This window comes from Rhinatrema bivittatum, chromosome 8 (genome assembly GCF_901001135.1).
Source record: "Rhinatrema bivittatum chromosome 8, aRhiBiv1.1, whole genome shotgun sequence".
Lineage (NCBI taxonomy): Eukaryota > Metazoa > Chordata > Amphibia > Gymnophiona > Rhinatrematidae > Rhinatrema > Rhinatrema bivittatum.
The window spans coordinates 206347564-206367712 of NC_042622.1; the positions used below are offsets into that span (position 1 = coordinate 206347564).

At 47.2% G+C, this 20149-nt stretch overlaps 1 protein-coding gene across 4 annotated transcripts in view; it reads right to left on the reverse strand.

Annotated features, from left to right (window-relative positions):
* TAF15 (TATA-box binding protein associated factor 15) overlaps nt 1–20149 on the reverse strand; it is a 208388-nt gene that overhangs the window by 61076 nt on the left and 127163 nt on the right. For 2 of the 4 annotated variants that reach the window (XM_029612769.1, XM_029612770.1), the window contains one exon: nt 10782–10908. The exons of the other annotated variants lie outside the window; for them this stretch is intronic. In XM_029612769.1, coding sequence (XP_029468629.1) covers nt 10782–10908 — 127 coding nt within the window. The remainder of the gene's footprint in view (nt 1–10781; nt 10909–20149) is intronic. 4 annotated transcript variants of the gene reach the window in all.

Below are 20149 nucleotides of genomic sequence, written 5' to 3' on the forward strand. Positions count from 1 at the left end.
AGATCTTTTATTCCTATCTTCCAGTAACCAAGGTACTGGGGATTCGCCCCATTTGCTGGTTAACTTCTCCAATTCGCTTCTGAACAAGAGACATCCTTTAAAGGGCATTCTTGTGAGAATTGCTTTAGATGTCACGTCAGCATACCAATTCCATAGACCGTTCTCTTCTGGCTGCTACTACCGAGGCTATGCCTCTGGCTGAGGTACGCACCAGGTCTGAGCTTGCATCCGTTAGGAAGGCTGCTGCAGGTTCCATCGTTTCACCGGTATACGTTCTGGAGTTAGGAACATGCCACCAGTGTGCAGCAGGAGGCAATCTGCAGTGTCTTTGCTGTTGTATCGAAGGCCTGCTTAAGGATGGATTCCAATCATCCATCCTGAGTATCCTTCAACGCAGCCCCTCCCTCCATGGGAATGGTTGTTCGCTTTGAGACTGCACAGACCATGGCGTCCACTTTCAGGAAATGCAGGTGTTGCTTGGTCACTGGTTCTAGGGGGTATAGGGCTTCCAAGGCCCGACCCCCTTTGAAGCTGGCCTTCAGGGCATCCCACTCCAGGTCTATCAGTTCCTGGATGGCTTCCATCATTGGGAAGTAGCATGAGGCTTTACGAAGGGACACCAGGATGGGGTTCTTTTTTGGTTCTGCCATCAGATCCGTGCCTGGAATACCCAGAGTCTTTAGAGTCTGGGAAACCAGGGCAAGTAGTTCATCCTTGAGGAAGAAGCGAAGCATGGTTCGGTATGGTTCCAGGCCTGGAGGGATTTCTCCTTCTTCCTGGGATTCGCCACCATCGGAGGTGTCTGGGTCCCCTGTCAGGGAAATTCTTGGTTAGGCGAGGCATGTCTCGAGGCATCCGAGCAGGGCCGGGAGTATTTTGTGCTTCTGGCAGGGGTTGAGCCCGGGGTGCAGCCAGGGCTGATTGTGCCTGAACGAAGGCTTGTAGCCCTTGGAAAAATTCTAACCAGGAGAAGGTCCCTGGGTCCATGTTAATCCCAGGGTGAGTCGGCGTAGGAGCCCCTGGGGTGCTCTCTTGTGGAGAAGTCATCTCAGAGATGCATAGATCCGGGGAACTATATAGTCTGTAGTAGTTCCGGACCCATCCCCGGACAGTGAGGGGCCAAGCTTTGGTTCCCCCTGGGCTTCCTCGCAATGCTGACAAGCAAGACTCCAGTTCAGGCTGCGCGGCTCTTATGGGGCAGGCTGTGCAGAGTGCGCCTTCTGGCCTTCTTGGGTGCCGGTGCCATTGCCTCTAGCTTCAATGCAGCTGTGCATGTAGTTGTGTGCGCGGGGTGCGCTCAGTTGTGCACGCGGTTATGCACACAGTTATGTGCGCTGCTGTACGCACCACTGCATGCAGGTCTGAATTGGATCGGCGCAAGTTAGGCGCATCAGCTGCCTGGCCTGCCCCGTGAGCACCGCTGGTCAAGAAGGGAAGATGGTGCCCCCGAGGGTCTCTACGTGGACCCCTGCACTGGATCGGGGCCTAGCCCAACCAGGGCTGCTCAACCTGATCGGCGCTCCCTTTTACCTCGCCGGAAGTAATTCAAATCGGTACAGCAATCCGAGCCTCAGAGACCTGATTTAAAGTTTTCTGCTTACCTGGTCTCTATGCTTACCGATCGAATGCCGGGACAGTCTCCAGCTGCGGGGAGAGAGGGCTTTACCTTCACCGCTGTGCTCTGTTTTGCACCTGCTGCTTTTCAGCCATTTTGAGGGCTAAGTCCACGCCAGGAACCGGCTACCGGACCAAGGCACACCTCTGAGGAATATCGGAAATCACCTCAGGAATTCTCAACTGGGGGAGGGATCCTTAGGTTTCACCACAGGAGAGCAGGGCTCGATCTTCTTTAAGGTAAATTTTTTTTTTCTTTCTTCTTTGCTGTATTTGCTAACACTATTCCTGTGTGTGGGATAGTGTCTGCATCTACTAGGAGACAGATACTGGAGAGCTGAGGTTACTGCAGGGGTATATCTAGAGTGATGTCAGCTTTGAAATCTGACTCAGTCTCCCATCTGCTAGCAGAAGAGCACATAACCCACTGGTCCTGAGTCCATCTGGCTACACGCTAGGAAATACCAGGTTTTCTACAGCCAATTTTAAACTGCCATACATCCTCCACTTGCTCAAGTTTTACTGACTGAAGAACTACAATTGGCACAATTTTACTAAAGTGGTCCTACATCAGGCAAGAGACACCCACTCAAAGATACCTGATTTCAATTGAATTGGGTACCAAGAAACCAGTGATGAGTAGTCCAACATTCTAAAAGCTCTCGAAGGAGAGGATGTGTCATATGTACTATGGGGTTGATTTTAAGACCTGCAGGCACAGTTCCTGGCGCACATACATGGACGTGGCTATTTTACGGCATGCGCATGTTATAAAATACAATATCCATGTGCACAGCGGATTTTAACATCCGTACGTGCGGGTGAATAGCCTCCTCCGCATGTGGGTGGGGGAAATTTTAAAAGGCCTTGCTTGGCGACAGAAATAGGGCTTCCCCAGTTCCCTCCCAGTCAGTTCCAATTAAGGAGCGGACTGGGAGGGAACTTCCCTATACCCATACCTAACCTTCCTACCCTTTCCCTTCTCCTCCCCATCCCATAACCCCCTTCCTAGCTACTTACATTTTTTTTGGGTTCAATTATTTACTGCTCCTTGGGAGCAGAAGTAATCTTCGTGCACCAGCTGGCTGCCAGCGCGGGCTTCCCTGGGACAGCACTGTCGTGGTTTACACACGTGGCTGGGCCCTTCAGAAAATGCGCACTCAAGGCCCAGCCACGCACATAATCCCCCGTTTTTAGGCGTGTGGCCTTTTAAAATGGGGCCATATGTTTCAATGCATGGACACACAGAATGGACTGATTTGCATTTCTCATTTATCCATGTAGAGAGTGTATGAAACAAAAAACCAAAAACATCTTGACAGAGCAAAAGTGACCTTACAGTGCTATAAAGCAGCAAAGTAAAGCTGCAAGGGTCTTTGAGGGCACAAAAACTTAAGTGACAATATAACTAGCCAATTCACTACCTATGGGCACACAATATATTACTCCTGGGTGAATTCTGCGCAAAAAAATTTAAAATTCTGTGCACAAAAACTTTAAAATTCTGCAAGGTCAAAATAATACAATTCTGTTGGTCAAAATAATACAATTTACATAACAATCTAAGTAATTACATTTTAAATTAATACAGAAAAATGTTATTAAAGATGCAGGATTTTAAATATTTTGAGCAGAATTTCCCTAGAAATTCACTGTAAGATTGTCCCTTCCACTTGCTCTACCTACTCCCTTAGCCACTTTGCCCTCTCAGGCCCCAACTCCTCCACCTGCCAGTATCTCTCCCCTCCACCTCTAGGCTCACCCCCTTCCACTATCACCAGTCCCAGAATTTGACCCCGTTCTCAGTACTGCCCCTCACACAGGCTCCCTCTCTGTCCTTCCTTCTCTCACACACATGCTCCCTCTCCCTAGTACACATACACACCCCCTCATACAGACTCCCCCTGACTCGCACACACACAACCCCTCATACAGGGCCCTCTCTCTTGCAATACACACATCCCCAGGATTAATAAATCTAATATTTAATGCACACTACCTTCTTTAAGAAGTATTCACCTGGCCCATACCTCCAGTACAATTTAGTTTTGTTACTAGACCAATATACAAGTATGTAAGGTGTATCACCTTATAAAAAGGGAACATCTCAGTTGCCGTTTTGTTTGGAGAACTAAGCAACACAAATTGTTATTCACCTAAACATTTTGCTGGGCAGACTAGATGGACCATTTGGGTCTTTACCTGCTGTCATTTACTGTGTTACTATGTGAGCAACAGACTTCCAAGGTGATATTGTAAATGCAAATTTAATCATGGCGGTTTGAATTATACCAAGCAAAAAAATATGAACTAGGAAATCTTAAAACGCATTTGAGATACACAAAAGCACCATTACTGAAGCTATACTTTGGAACTTGCTAACTTTGGCGCAGTTAATTATCTAATGACAATGTATTTAGGAAACAGGTGAAAATTTTTTTTTTCATTTGCAGATATTCTATCCTAAATTTATGTGCCTATGTTTTAGGCCAAATTTTTTTTCTGTATTGGGATCTGCTGGATTCTTATTGTAGGATTATATTTATATATTGTAATATGATTTTAATTTACTGTATGATTGTTTTAATTTGTTTTGATCCCCTTGGAACAATTTTATTGAATGATAGAATATAAGAACTTTTTTTAAGCAAACAAATATGCTCCAAGGACAGCCCTTACTAATATAAACAGGAAGTAGTGCCCAGGATTTTCTTTAAAAACATCTTTTCTGAAAGCAGGAAAATTAAAGAATTAAGAGGACTGATAAACCCAATCTCCCTCACACCCAGCATCATCAATGATCTTATGGCTCCAAAACAGGATTGGTGAGAAGGATTTGGCAACAGAGCTCAACTTGGGATCCAAGCTGCCTGCCGAGGCAACTTTCTTTTGCTGCCAGTAGCTTGGGCAGAGTCTATGGAAGCTTGGAGACCCTGTCTGATTCGGAACACTGCCAAATAATGCCAGATTTTTATAGACATTGCCAGACAGCAGTCTGAAGCACAATACATTTCCTTGGCTCTCAGTAAGGTGGGGCAAGGAGTAATTCTTTTCAACAGAGAAAATGACTGCAGATAAAAACCACACTACCCATTCTAGTATACCTCTTCCTGATGCAATATCATGAGGCTTGTCCAGTCTCTCTGGCTTTACTTTCATATCCTTGTATCTAAAGATCCTTTGCACTCATCCCATTCTTTTTTGAATTCTATTACAATTTAGCCTCCTCCATATCTCTTGAGAGTTCTAAACAAGCACAGTCTCCATGAAAAAACATTTTCTGATGTTATTCCTTGGTCTGCGCCCTGAGCCTCCTATCCTGATTGCTTGTACTATAATTACTTTTCTTCCAAAAAATGTCTATTTTATAGTCAGGGGAAAGTGTGGGTCATACTATAGTGAGGGCTATTCTTACTCCTGGGGGAATTCTGCACACAAACTTAAAATTCTGCAAACTTTATATTGGTCAAAATAATACAATTTACGACCGAAGACCTGCGCGACCGGCGCCGGAGCCCCACCGGGGGAAGGTCAGGTCAGTGCTCGGCCTCCCCACCCGGGGGACCCCGACGCCAGCCGCGCTCGCCGAGGCCCAAATCCGGCGACAGCAACGAAAACAGCAAAAAAACCAGCGAATCGCGCCAAGGCCCGCCCAAAACTCAGAAGGCAGCCAACCAGAGAGAGCCCGGCAGGGCTTTAAACCCCGACTGCAGGCGCCATTTCCTCCCTCTTCACGCGGCGACCGAAGACCTGCGCGACCGGCGGAAGGTCAGGTCAGTGCTCGGCCTCCCCACCCGGGGGACCCCGACGCCAGCCGCGCTCACCGAGGCCCAAATCCGGCGACAGCAACGAAAACAGCAAAAAAAACCAGCGAATCGCGCCAAGGCCCGCCCAAAACTCAGAAGGCAGCCAACCAGAGAGAGCCCGGCAGGGCTTTAAACCCCACCCTGCTAGGCGCCGCGCGCCGAAGGAGCGCGACAAAGGGGCCTGCCCCTTTGTGTCGCCCCTTCGGTTCGCCCCTCGCATCCCCGAGCAGCATCACACCAATACCGAGCTCAGCCAGCGTCCATATTGATTCACGTTCTTCCAGCTCTCACCCAGCAAGCACCATACTGCACCCAGCCAGTACCATCTCAGCAAGCTTTCAATAAGCATCCATCCTACATGCTTACCACAAGTGCTCAGCAAACAACCATCCTGCAAGCATACAACAAGTGCTCAGCAAACAACCATCCTGCAAGCATACAACAAGTGCTCAGCAAACAACCATCCTGCAAGCATACAACAAGTGCTCAGCAAACAACCATCCTGCAAACATCCTCCCTGCAAACATTCAGCAAGTTTACAGCAAACAACCATACGCTCATCCAGAGCCCTAACCAACTAATTATTTCTCCTAATTATTTCTCCTAATCTCAGCCTTTCCTCCCATTAGTCATCCGCCTACCCACTGCACCAGCCAGCTAACCATCCACAATGTCTCTAGTACTCCCAATACCAACATTACAACACCGCCTCCCACCTAAAAGAATATCTGCCAGACGAGCCCTTCACAAGAACTTAAAAACCCTCACCCCCACCTTGATTACACCAATCACCCAGCTTCTAGGCTTCTCCCTCTTCTCAATCTCACTCCTCAATGCACAATCCCTAACAAAAAAATCCCTAATTTTCAATGATTATCTCACAGACGCCAAGCCAGATATTTGTGCAGTAACCGAAACATGGCTTAAGCCCTCAGACACAGCTTTAATAAACCAACTACCTACACATACCTATGACGTCTTCTCACTCCCGAGACTGAAAAAAAGAGGAGGTGGAATCCTTCTGGCTACGAAAAAAAGCCTGAACTTCTCCCAACATCCATTCAGCTCTAACTCAAAATTGGAAGTCGGCTTCTTTACCTCACAACATCTTCAAATCCTTCTTGTCTACGCCCCCCCAGGGTTCCTAGAATCTAATGTCTCCCCTATCCTTGAAATCACCACCATGCTCATCAACCTGGATTCTCCAGCAATCATCTTAGGAGACTTCAATCTTCACATAGACAATCCCTCTCCATCTAACAGCTGCGTAACCCTCCTTACAGCCCTATCTGCTATGGGATTCCAACAAATAGTCAATGAACCCACACACAAAGCGGGTCACACCCTGGACTTGATTTTCGTCAACAAAGGCATTACGAATATTTCCAACTTGAAGAACAAAAAGATCCCTTGGTCAGACCACACTCATTTCCACCTCTTTCGCACTGAAAGAAACCAACACTCCCAACATCCCTTCACCTTCATTCCACTACAAAAAGCGATGCTCTCCAGAAGACCTTAACACCCAATTAGTCTCCCAGCTCCCCCTATTAGACCTCACCGACCCGAACACTGCCATTCGTTCATGGAACAATATAACAGAAAATATAGCCAACAAGCTCTGTCCGTCTATTACAAAAAAATCTCACACCAATGCAGCCAACAGACAACCTTGGTTCACCAACGAACTCAGAAAACTTAAACAAAGTTTAAGAAAAAAAGAAGCGACCTGGCGTAAAACCCCTTGCGACACCACCATCTCTTCATACAAATCTACACTATACCAGTACAATTCTCTCACCTCAAAATCAAAAAAAGACTTTTATGCATCTAAGATTCACAACCTGGTCTTTGACGCCAAAGCCCTCTTCGCCTATGTCTCCAGCCTCACTCAAACCATACCGCGAGAGATCCCCGGCAACATGGCTCAATCCAAAGCTGATGAACTCGCTCAGTTTTTCCAAAATAAAATTTCCAATCTCTTAATACAACTGCCTCCCGACACCGCCGCTCTCCAGACATATCAACAACCTGCTCACAAAAACGTCAGCTTAAACACCTTCGAACCTGTAGCTTCTACTGAGATACTAGCCATCTTGAGAAAAATGAAACCTTCATCTCATACTGCAGACCACATCCCTTCCAAACTACTTCTATCTATTCCAGACACAATAGCAACATCTTTGACAAACATCATCAACTGCTCTCTAGCCCAAGGAACCTTCCCTGATGACCTCAAAATGGCCTCAATCTCACCGCTCCTAAAGAAACCCAACCTTGACCCGAAGGACCCCAACAACTTCCGTCCCATAGCTAACCTCCCATTCATCGCCAAGATCATGGAAAAACTAGTGAACTCTCAACTCTCAGATTTCATCGAAGACAACAATCTTCTCTTCACCCCACAACACGGCTTCCGAAAAAATCGAGGCACAGAATCCCTCCTCTCCTCGTTGACAGATTATATCTTAATGGGCCTGGACAAAGGAAACTCTTTCCTAATGATCTTGTTAGACCTTTCAGCAGCGTTTGACACTGTCAACCACGCCATCCTCCTAAACCAGCTTTCGTCTATAGGAATCAGCGGTACCGCCCTATCCTGGTTCAAAACGTTTCTCAATAACAGAGGTTACAAAGTTAAAATCCAAAACAAGGAATCCTCAAGATTTGACTCTGTCATAGGAGTCCCTCAAGGTTCTTCATTATCTCCAACCCTATTTAATATCTATCTTCTTCCTCTCTGCCAACTTCTTACCGACCTCAATCTAAAGTACTTCCTTTACGCAGACGATATCCAAATCATCATCCCCATCAAAGACACATACTCTAAAACTATTGACTACTGGGAATCATGCCACCTGAAAATCAAACTACTAAACAACTTACACCTCATATTAAACTCTTCCAAGACAGAAATCCTACTCATCTCTCCCGAAAACAATATCTCCAACACTACTCTTCCCACCAACCTACCTACCACACAAGTTAGAGACTTAGGAGTGTTAATAGACAATCGGCTAAACTTCAAGGCACATATCAACAAAACAACCAAAGACTGCTTCTATAAACTCCAGGTTCTGAAGAGGATAAGACCTCTCTTCCATGCTCAAGACTTCAGAACGATCATCCAAGCAGTCATTTTTGCAAAATTAGACTACTGCAATTCCCTATTGCTAGGTCTGCCCTCATCCTATTCCAAACCACTACAGATGGTTCAAAATTCAGCAGCCCGATTACTAACAGGCGCAAGAAAAAGAGACCACATATCACCCATTCTGAAAGAGTTACATTGGCTACCCGTCCACTTCCGTATCATGTATAAAGCCATATGTGTCATCTTCAAAACTATTCATCAACGCATCTCCCTCGATCTACAAATCCCCCTCCAAGTACACAACTCGACAAGACCTACCAGAAATGTTTACCGAGGCGCCCTCAAAGTTCCTCCTGCGAAAATGACCAGACACATCACTCTAAGAGATCGTGCCACCTCCACAGCTGGCCCTTCCCTGTGGAATTCCATTCCTACAGATCTCAGACTGGAACCCTGCCTCTTAACTTTTAGGAAAAGACTTCAGACTTGGTTATTCAAGCAAGCTTTCCCAGACACAATCTAATGTCACAAGTCACGGACTCAAACCAAGGACTTCAAAATATTCAACCATTAATCATGCCATCTATACATAGCATTTAATTTATTTATATACCGTTTAACCGTTTATTCTTTCCTATCTCTTCCTTCTTATCCAAGTTCTGCTACCCCTGTTATTTGTAACTGCTCCTTCGATCACCACAGTTCTAGTTGATTTATCTAATGCACTCCCGTTTCATGTAAACCAGCAAGATATGTGCTCATGATTGCCGGTATATAAAAACCTTAAATAAATAAATAAATTACATTTTAAATTAATACAGATAAACATTATTAAATATGTAGAATTTTAAATATTTTGAGCAGAATTTCCCTAGAAATTCACTGTAAGTGTCGCTTCCACTTGCTCTACCTACTCCCTTGGCCACTTTGCTCTCTCAGGCCCCAACTCCTACTCCTGCCAGTATCTCTCCCCTCCACCTCTAGACTCAACCCTTTCCACTCTATTGCCAGTCCCAGAGTTTGACCTGATTGTCAGTACTGCCCCTCACACAGGCTCCCTCTGTCCCTCCCTCTCTCACACACATGCTCCCTCTCTCTAGTACACATACATACACCCTCATACAGGCTCCCTCACTCTCACACATCCCCTCATACAGGGCCCTCTCTGTTGCATACACACCCACACAAATTCCCTCTCTCACACAGGCTACCTAGGTCTCTCTCTCACATACACAATCCCTTCACACAGGCTAGCACCATCACATACAAACAATCCCTTTTTCATACACGAGCTCCCAATCTCTCTCTCACACACTCCTTCTCAATCTCCTCATATAGGCTCCCTTTCTCTGGCATCCATACTCAAGCATTCCCCCCCCACCTCACCAACACCCTCCTGCTCTCTCCCCCTCCCTCCTCTCTCACACATATGTTCGCAGCACACAGGGGCCTTCATCTTCGCCGCGAGCGGAGCACTGGCGCCTTCATCTTCACACGCTACGTTTGCGGCATGCCAGGGTCTCCTCTGCCATTTTATTCACAGAATTTGGAAACTCTGCACAGGGGGGAAATTCTGCACAAGTTCTGCGCTCCGCAGTAGTGCAGAATTCCCCCAGGACTAGCTATTCTCCAACATATGGAGAAATCTAATCATGGCTGTAGCTGTATAATGAATCTTTCTTTAAAGGACAGACTGAATAAGTTATATACAACACTGAAGTCTACCGGATCTATTTAGTTATATAAAATGTAAGCTTATAAATTATGTACAGGTAATTAATTTTCAATAAAAGTAATAAAAGTAATAAAAGTCCAGAGGTGGAACCAGGTATTGAGTTGTTGCTTTGTTCAATCTAATATCCCCAACAGTAAAAGGCTCCTGAAGCATACTACCACAAGATACAAAGGCAACCACACAATCCACCCCTGCTTTAACTAATAGAACAAGAATAATGCAGCCCAGGAACTATCAAGGGATAGTAACTAGCTGCTTTGGAGCAGTGACAGAAGACTATAGATCTGTGTTGTCCTCCCAATCAAGCTTGAAGAGATATCCACCCAGGAAGAGGAAGTCAAACAAAGGCTTCCCATATTCTTACTAGTTTTCCTAGGAGGTAGGATAAAGGCAAAAATGGACAGGAGCTATGTAGGATCCTCCATCTACTCTGAATTTAGATTTCTGTGTACTGTGTTAAGTGTAAAAATCAACTAGTCAATGCATCTAATTTATGACAAAAAGCGGAATATCCCTCAGCTTTATCTCTTACCTCATTCCTCCTATAGGACCTCTTCTATTGTCGTCAAATCCCCCATGCCCTCTATTGCCTCCCTGTCCAAATGAGTCACCATATTTTCTATCATCTTCTCCATACCTGTTGATATTACAATCTTCAGCTGGGAAAAAAAAAAAAAGGTTGCATATGGTATGTATCAACTTTTAAATTAAGCATATGAATGTTTTAATGAACTAAAAAACCCATTAAAAAAATCCATCTCTCTTTGTATCTGAAAAAACTGCAGCACGACAGTAACAAGCAGATTTATAAAATTTGAAAAATGATTAATTTAATTCTGAACTTTGGTTGCCACAAAGCAGGCACCATTTAGGAGAAGCTTTAGGTACTCATTTAAAAGATAAGTTTTCAAATGTGGATACATGCGTGGCTGAATAACTTGTATAACTTGGTTAACTTGATTAACTTGAACTGATTAAATTGGCTATAGCTGGAGACCGCCAGTGCCCTCAACCAGGAAACGTCGACACCCAGTAGGATGGGTGTCCTAATTGGAGGGAAAGCTTGGCTTACCCTTGAATAACTTGCTCTCGGGAATGTCGCCCGAGGATTCCATGAATGACTGCAGCTGTGGGTGGGATGCTGAGTCCATCTGTCTACACTAAGGAAAATGAAATTCAGGTAAGTAATTTCTCCATTTCCTAGCGTGTAGCAGATGGACTCAGGACCAATGGGATGTATAAAAGCTACTCCTGAACCGGGTGGGAGGCTGCCCGAGGTGCACTCTGTACTGCCCTTGCAAATGCTGTGTCCTCTCTCACCTGAACATCCAGGTGGCAGAACCTGGAGAAGGCGTGGATGGATGACCATATCGCCGCCCGACATATCTCGGCGGGTGACAGCATCAGCATCTTGGTTTCCACCCAGGACACTGCCTGGGCTCTAGTGGAATGGGCCTTGACTTGCAAAGGCAGCAGTTTGCCTGCTTCTACATAGGCCGCCTTGATAACTTCTTTGATCCAGCGGGCTATGGTTGCTCGTGAGGCCGCTTCCCTTTGCTTCTTCCCATTGTGAAGTACGAATAGATGGTCCGTCTTTCGTACGGATTCTGACCTTTCCAGGTATCGGACTAGGAGTCTGCCTATGTTGAGGTGGTGCAGGCAGCGAGGTTCTTCCGAATCCTTATGCTCATTTGGCGATGGTAGCAAGATGGAAGTGAGAGACTACTTTGGGGAGGAAGGATGGGACCGTGCGTAACTGGATGGTTCCCGGAGTGAGTCTGAGGAACCGTTCCTGGCAGGACAGTGCTTGTAGCTTGGAGATACGACGGGCCGAACAGACTGCCACCAGGAAGGCTGTTTTCAATGTTAATAGTCAGAAGGACAGGCAGCGGAGAGGTCTGAAGGAGGCTCCTTCTAAGAAGTCTAGGACCAGGTTGAGGTTCCATACAGGCACTGGCCACTTTAGGGGTGGTCGGATCTGCTTGACTCCCTTCAGGAAGCGGGAGACATCCGGGGTGAGAGGCTAGACTACCGTCCTCACTCTTGGTTCCGTCGCATGACAATGCGGCCACCTGTACCTTGGAGTTGAGAGACAATTCCTTCTGTAGACCGTTTTGTAGGAATTCCAAAATCGTGGGAATTTTGACTAAGCCTGGGATGATGTCGCAGTCCTCACACTAGGCTTCGAATACTCTCCAAATCCTTATGTATGTTAGGGATGTGGTGTGGAGAACTTGCGTGCTCTGAGCAGGGTGTCAATTACTGCCTCCGAGTATCTGCTCTTCCTCAGGCGAGTCCTCTCAATGGCCAGGCCATAAGAGAATCGAGATGGGTCCTCGTGGAGGATCGGCCCTTGCTGGAGCAGATCCCTGTGTGGCGGTAGCGGAAGAGGGCGCCCTGTTAGTAGCCTTCGCATGTCTGTGTACCACGGCCTTCTTGGCCAGTCCGGGGCCACCAGAAGTACTGGTCCCTTGTGGTGTTCTATTTTGTGGATGATTGCACCCAATAGGGGCCATGGTGGGAAGACAAGAGTTTCCTGTGGTCAGGTCTGTACCAGGGCATCGATTCCCTGGGACTGAGGTTCCCGTCTGCGGCTGAAGAAGCTGGGCACTTGGGCGTTGGACCGGTTTGCCAAGGGATCCATGTTCCCAACAGCTTACTATCAACTGGACTGCTGTGGTCGACCGTCTCCATTCTCCTGGGTCTAGACTTTCTCTGCTGAGGTAATCCGCAGCGACGTTGTCTTTCCCTATCGTCCAGATAGGGGTGTACGAGGATTCCTTCCTTCCTCAGTGTTGCTTCCACTACCACCATGATTTTGGTGAACGTCTGGGGTGCTGTGGCTAACCCGAATGGTAGTGCCCGGAACTGGTAGTGATGATCCAGGATCGTGAAGTGTAGAAAACGCTGATGCTCTTGATGGACCGGAATGTGCAGGTAGGCTTCCGACAGATCCAGGGATGTAAGGAATTCTCTTGGTTGTATCGCCCTTAAGACAGAGCGTAGGGTTTCCATGTGGAAGCGAGGAATCTTCAGGTGGCAGTTGACAGACTTGAGGTCCAGGATGGGTCGGAATGTCCCTTCTTTCTTGGGAATGATAAAATAGATGGAATAGTGTCCAGTACTTATTTGTTGTGAGGGCACCAGTGTTATAGCTTCTAAGGCCAGTAATCTGGTCAGTGTAGCTTCCACTGCTGTCCTCTTGGAGGGGTCGTGGCAGGGGGATTCCACAAATTTGTCTGGAGGGATTTGCTGGAAATCCAGATAATATCCTGCTCGAATGATGGCTAGGACCCACTTGCCTGAGGTTCTCTCGACCCATCTTTGGTAGAATAGGGCACATCTGCCCCCTATGGCTTCTTCCCTTGGACGGGTTGGCTGATTTTCATTGTGGGGTGTGGCTGGGACCTGGCCCTGAGCCAGCCCCCCTTTTATTGTGCTTGTTCCGAAAGGAGTGGCTTCTGCCTGCAGGGCGAGTCGCCCGATATGTGCTTCTCTATGGGTTAAAGCGCTGTAATCCTCTGCCCCTAGAGGTTCGGGGGAAGGGTCGCTGGTTTCTCTTATTCCTGACCTCTGGTAGCCATGGCAGTGGGGATTCACCCCATTTGTTGGCTAGCTTTTCTAGTTTGCTTCCGAACAGGAGGGCTCCCTTGAATGGCATCCTTGTGAGTCTCATTTTGGAGAATGCGTCGGCCGACCAGCTTCAGAGCCAGAGTTGTCTTCTGGCCGCCACGGCAGATGATACGTCTCTAGCTGTGGTGCACACTAGATCAGAAGCAGCATCCGTGAACAATGATACTGCTGGTTCCAGGGCTTCCCCGGGAGTAGTGTTCCTTGTCTGTAATAAGTAGGTGCATGTCCCACAGCACAGCAGGCCGCGATCTGCAGAGACACAGCGGATACATCAAGACTGCTTGGATTCCAGACGTCTGTCTTGGGCATTCTTGAGTGCTGCTCCTCCCTCGACTGGGATAGTAGTGCGCTTCGAGACCGCGCAGACCATGGCATCCACTTTCGGACATGCCAGAAGATCTTTGGCAGCGGGATCCAGAGGGTACATGGCTGCCAGGGTACGTCCCCCTTTGAACGTGGTCTACGGGGATTCCCATTCCAAGTCAATTAGCTGCTGGACAGCTTGTAATAGTGGGAAATGACGGGAGGTCTGACAGAGTCCCTTCTAGGAGGGGGTTCATCTTAGGTTCCCCCAAGGTACTTGTGTCCGGGATAGCGAGCTCTTTCAGGCTGTGTGTGACTAGGTCTGGAAGCTCGTCTTTGGTGAAGAAACGCCTCATGGTTCGGTCCCGGGGAGGAGGAGGAGGGGGGGGGGGGGGGGGGGGGAGTTCCCCTTCCTCCATGGGATCTGAATCACCGTCTGAGTCCCCGAGGGTGGGGCTTCTGGGCGGTGGAGGCACATCTCTGGGCATAGAGGGTCCCGAGATGTTGAGGTCCTCTGGCGGAGGCTGTGGTCGTGTTATAGGAGGCCCCTGCTGCATGTGGACGAAGGTATGCAGACTTTTGAAGAATTCCACCCAGGAGATAGTTGCTGGGTCTAAATTAAGAGGCGCTGTGTCCATGGGGAGCCCCGTTTGAGGGAGGCTCCCACTGAGGAAGGGGGGGAGGGTGCGAGGTCCGGCGCATTGTTCGAGGAGCTGGATCCCGGCACCAGCTGGGAAGGGCCATGGGCTGAATCCCCCAGGGCCTCCTCGCACTGTATATACAGGACTGTGGCTTCCTCATGCTGCGCAGCTCTGATGTGGCATGCTGGGCAAAGGCCTTGAGCTTCTTCTCCGTGGTGCCATGACTTGTGAGTGTAAAAAATACAGGGACCGGGCGGCCTAGTTATGCGCTCCGGTGTGTCGAGGTTGTGCGTAAGTTGGATGTGCGCTCAATAAGATGCGCGCCGCTGTGCGCACGGGACAAACTTATGCACCTGGCACAATATGCATGTGGTTGTGCACGTCGCTATGCACACTGCAATTATGCGCGTGCTGATGTGCGCACAAGAGATTTGTGCATGGCTCGCCTCTGTGTGCACTGGTCAGGACAGCGGACAGGGCGGCGAATAGGTCAAAATGGCGATGGCGAGACCGGAGACTAAAGAAGTTTTCTACCTCAACTTGTCTCGGCGTTTCCCGGTCTCGTTCCGGGCTGTCTCCTGCTGCGGGGGAGAGGGAAAATACCTTCACCACCGCGCTCGAAGTTGCACCCACTGCTTTTCAGCCTCATCCGTTGCCAGGGGTTAAGTCTACGCCGAGGATCGGCTGCTGGACCGAGGCCAACCTCCGAGGGATCGCGGAAATCACCTCGGGAATTCTCAACTGGGGGAGGGACCCAAGGGGTGTCACCGCAGGAGAGCGGGGCTCGTCTGTAGAGGTAAGATTTCTTCTTGTTTTGGGTTTCTTTGGTAAAATTACTCTAACACTGTGCAAGCATGCATAGAGCCCCTAACTGCTATGGAGATGGAAAATACTGAAGAGCTACTCTTCCTGCAGGGTATATGTACTAGGGCTGACGTCAGATTGAAATCTGATCCATCTCCAACTGCTATCAGGAGTACACTATACCCACTGGTCCTGAGTCCATCTGCTACACGCTAGGAAATCAGCATTTAGCTGGATAAGTCTGAACTTGCCAGGCTTGGGGTTTTTACATATGTGAACATTTGTGTGATCATGTACTTATTTTGTAACCTACACATATTGTTTCCATGCAGGTTATAAGATACAGTACCAAGTTTGTATGTGGCCATATATATATGTATATATATATGTAAATGGACACATACGAACCATTTTGAAAGTTATCCTCCCTAACTGTTGCATCTTGTGTTTCACTTATGGGCTTGCCTGAAGATTCTGAGTTTTGGGCAGAATGTAATACATGCTTTAGCAGTGGCGACAAATAAAATACCATATTTTGCTGAATTTTGTTTTTCTGGTTAGATAAGAATACATTTATACATCAATACCATAAAGTGGAATTGCTTACCTGCAACAAGTGATCTCAGAGGACAGCAAGATGCAAGTCCTCATACACGGGTGACATCAATGGATGCAGCCCAACACGGAAAACTTAAGTCAAAGTTTCTAGAACTTTGACTGAGCCTCACTGAGCATGTAATATACCATGCATCCATGCAGGGTCCCCTCAGTCTTATATCATAGAATTCACAACAACAAAATAATGAAAAAAATCCACATTGGAAACCTAACTACAGGGTGGCAGGCAGGTTTTGTGAGGACCAACATCCTGCTGTTCTCTAAGATCTGTTACAGGTAAGCAACTCTTTCTTCGAAGATAGGCAGGATGGTAGTCCTCACCCATGGGTTTTATCCCTAGCTATAGGCTGCCCCCTCCCCCCCCACTATAAAAGGGGGCCAACAACACAAACAAGTGCTAACAGATAATAACCCATATTGTTGGTACTGGTGAGGGGGGGTAGCTTGAACAAAAGCAACAGGCCCTAGGCAGGAACATAATTGGGTTCTAAACTTCAAACAGGTTCCAAAGGACAGATTGGCCAAACCTGTTGAGTCAGCCATCCCTATCCAAACAATGCGATGTGAATGTTTGGAGAGAACTCCAGGTCTCAGCTCTGCAGATCTCCATGGGAACTGCTGCAAATGGGCCACAGTCGTTATGACTTGAAAAAAGCAAGTATTGACATGTCCCGTCCCCCCCCCAAAATGCGGTCCTGCCTGGGAATAAAAAAAAGAGGGAAATGCAGTCTGCTACCCAATTAGAAAGCATCTGCTTGGCAACTGTGATACCCAACATTCCTATCAAAAGAAATAAAGTTGGGTGGACTGTCAGTGGGCTTCTGTCCATTCCAGATAGAAGGCTGAGACTTTTGCAGTCCAAACTGTGCAGGGCTTGTTCACTCTGGTGTGAATGGGGCCTGGGAAAGAATGTTGGAAGTCAGACACCACCTTAGGATGCATACGTAACACCACTGTCATAAAAAACAAACAAAAAAAAAAGACAAAAAAAACTGTGTAAGGTGGATAGGTCACTAAGGCCTGGCGCTTGCTGACCCTGCACACTTGACGTGACTTCCAGGTCAAGTACTTCAGATCACAGTTGTACAGTGGCTCAAAGGGAGCTTTCATCAGTTGAGCTAACATGCTGAGATCCCAAGACACAGCAGGAGGTCTTAGGGGAGGCTCCAACTGAAGCAGGCCCTGCATGAAACATACAAGTAGATGCTTTATAGAGATACAAAATTATTCAGAGTAGTTAAATCACAAGCAGATTGTGATAAATTGCAGGAAGACCTTGTGAGGCTGGAAAATTGGGCATCTAAATGGCAGATGAAATTTAATGTGGACAAGTGCAAGGTGATGCATATAGGGAAAAATAACCCATGCTTTAGTTACACAATGTTAGGTTCCATATTAGGTGCTACAACCCAAGAAAGATCTAGGCATCATAGTGGATAACACATTGAAATCGTCGGTGCAGTGTGCTGCGGCAGTCAAAAAAGCAAACAGAATGTTGGGAATTCTTAGAAAGGGAATGGTGAATAAAACAGAAAATGTCATAATGCCTCTGAATCGCTCCATGGTGAGACTGCACCTTGAATATTGTGTACAATTCTGGTCGCCGCATCTCAAAAAAGATATAATTGCGATGGAGAAGGTACAGAGAAGGGCTACCAAAATGATAAAGGGAATGGAACAGCTCCTCTATGAGGAAAGACTAAAGAGGTTAGGACTTTTCAGCTTGGAGAAGAGATGGCTGAAGGGGATATGATAGAGGTGTTTAAAATCATGAGAGGTCTAGAACGGGTAGATGTGAATCGTTTTTTTACTCTTTCGGGTAATAGAAGGACTAGGGGGCACTCCATGAAGTTAGCATATGGCACATTTAAAACTAATCTGAGAAAGTTCTTTTTCACTCAACGCAAAATTAAACTCTGGAATTTGTTGCCAGAAGATGTGGTTAGTGCAGTTAGTATAGCTGTGTTTAAAAAAGGATTGGATAAGTTCTTGGAGAAGTCCATTACCTGCTATTAATTAAGTTGACTTAGATAATAACCACCGCTATTACTAGCGACAGTAACATGGAATAGATTTAGTTTTTGGGTACTTGCCAGGTTCTTATGGCCTGGATTGGCCACTGTTGGAAACAGGATGCTGTGCTTGATGGACCCTTGGTCTGACCCAGTATGGCATGTTCTTATGGAATACCATCGACACCACAGTAATGTGAGTCACTCGCACTCAGATGAACCCTAATGAATTGGTCTTCAAACCAGCTTCTGATAGATGTAGAAGGTAGTCAAGCAGTTTTTATGGGGAGCAGGAGAAAGGATCTAAGGCCTTCTGTTTACATCATGCAGTAAACTTTTCCACTTTCAGTCTATAGGACTTTCTAGTGGAAGGCTTTTGGAGGCACCAAGGAATAGGATTGAGTGCACTTGGCCTTTCTAAGAGCAGATTCAACTACCACAGATTGGTGCAGTAGCTGACACTTGTCAAATCCAAGAGCTTTCTGGACAAGATACAATGCATCTGCCATCCTGACAGGAGGAACAGAGGGAGTGTGTGTTCCCCATCCTCATCCGCTGGTCCACAAGATCTTGTGTAATGGGACTGCCATGATCTCCTTGGGAGGCTCCACATACTGGAGAATATCCAGCATCTTGTGTCTGGTATTTTCCTCAGTCTGTAACTGAAATAGCTTCTGCCATCCCCTGACAGATTCTGTGAAAGAGGACTTCCAGAGGAGACTTCCTTCTGTCAGAAGGGAGACCATTCAACATGTCCTCAGAAAACAGAGTCATCATTGCCACAGGGGTCACAGGGATTCTCATCCTCACTGAAGGCAGGGACAGGGCCCTAGCCACTAGGCCACCAGTAGGAGTACTGAGCCAACTGGCTGTAGGAGCATAGTCCCCAGTGTTGTTCCAGTCCCCTGAGGAGCTTCCTCCTCTGAGGAACCGTGAACCTGCACTGGCTCAGCTGGTGGTGCCACCGATGCATCAATGCCTTGGCTGTATCTAACACTGATGCGAAACGTGCTGATTCCAAGTTCCTCCTCAATGATTTATATAGGCTACTGCCATAGCATTGTCTGACACCACCCTCACAGCTTTCCACAAACTGCTGTAATGCTAGCTGAATCAATCACTCGAGCCACCAATCAGTTGATGGACCAACCCATATCTTCTGGAGTCCTCTGCCCTACCAGCAATGAGCTCCCCATCTATGCAGTCTTCCATCTGTGGTGACCACTATACAAATTGGGGAGCTCCAGATCAGTTCCTGTGGTGAGATCATCCCTCTGCAGCTACCAGAGGGACTCCTGCTTCACCGCAAACAGGAGGGCTAGCCTTTTTGCACATTCATGTGATTGATGGCTCTATCATAACAGCAACATTCTGTGAGGTGATCGCACGTGGGCTTGTCCTACAGAACTAAACTTCAAGGTTACTGCCATAGAACCCTCAATGTCTGCAAGTTTGCCTCCAAAGCTTTTGGATACACTGTTGCAGTAGAAACTCTTTGTCCTGGGCTATATCAAACCAGGTGCCCAGGTAATCTAGAGTTTGCGAGGGCTGTAAGCTGCTCTTGGCCAGATTGACTACCCATCCAAGCTCCTGCAGCAACTGAACCACCCTGCAAGACACAGTCTGACTCTACTCTGCCGACTTGGCTCTGATCACTCAGTCTAGATACAGATGGACCAAACTGCCTTCCTTGCAGAGTTCAGTTGCTGCCACCATTATTGTCGAGAAAGGTCCTGAGTGTTGTGGCCAATCCAAACAGCAATGCCTGAAACTGGTAATGATCGCCAAGCACCATGAAGTACAAAACCTGCTGATGCTCCTTTCGGACATGAGAAAAACTCCCTTTTGCACTGCCATGATCATTGACTGCACAGTTTCCATCCTGAAGT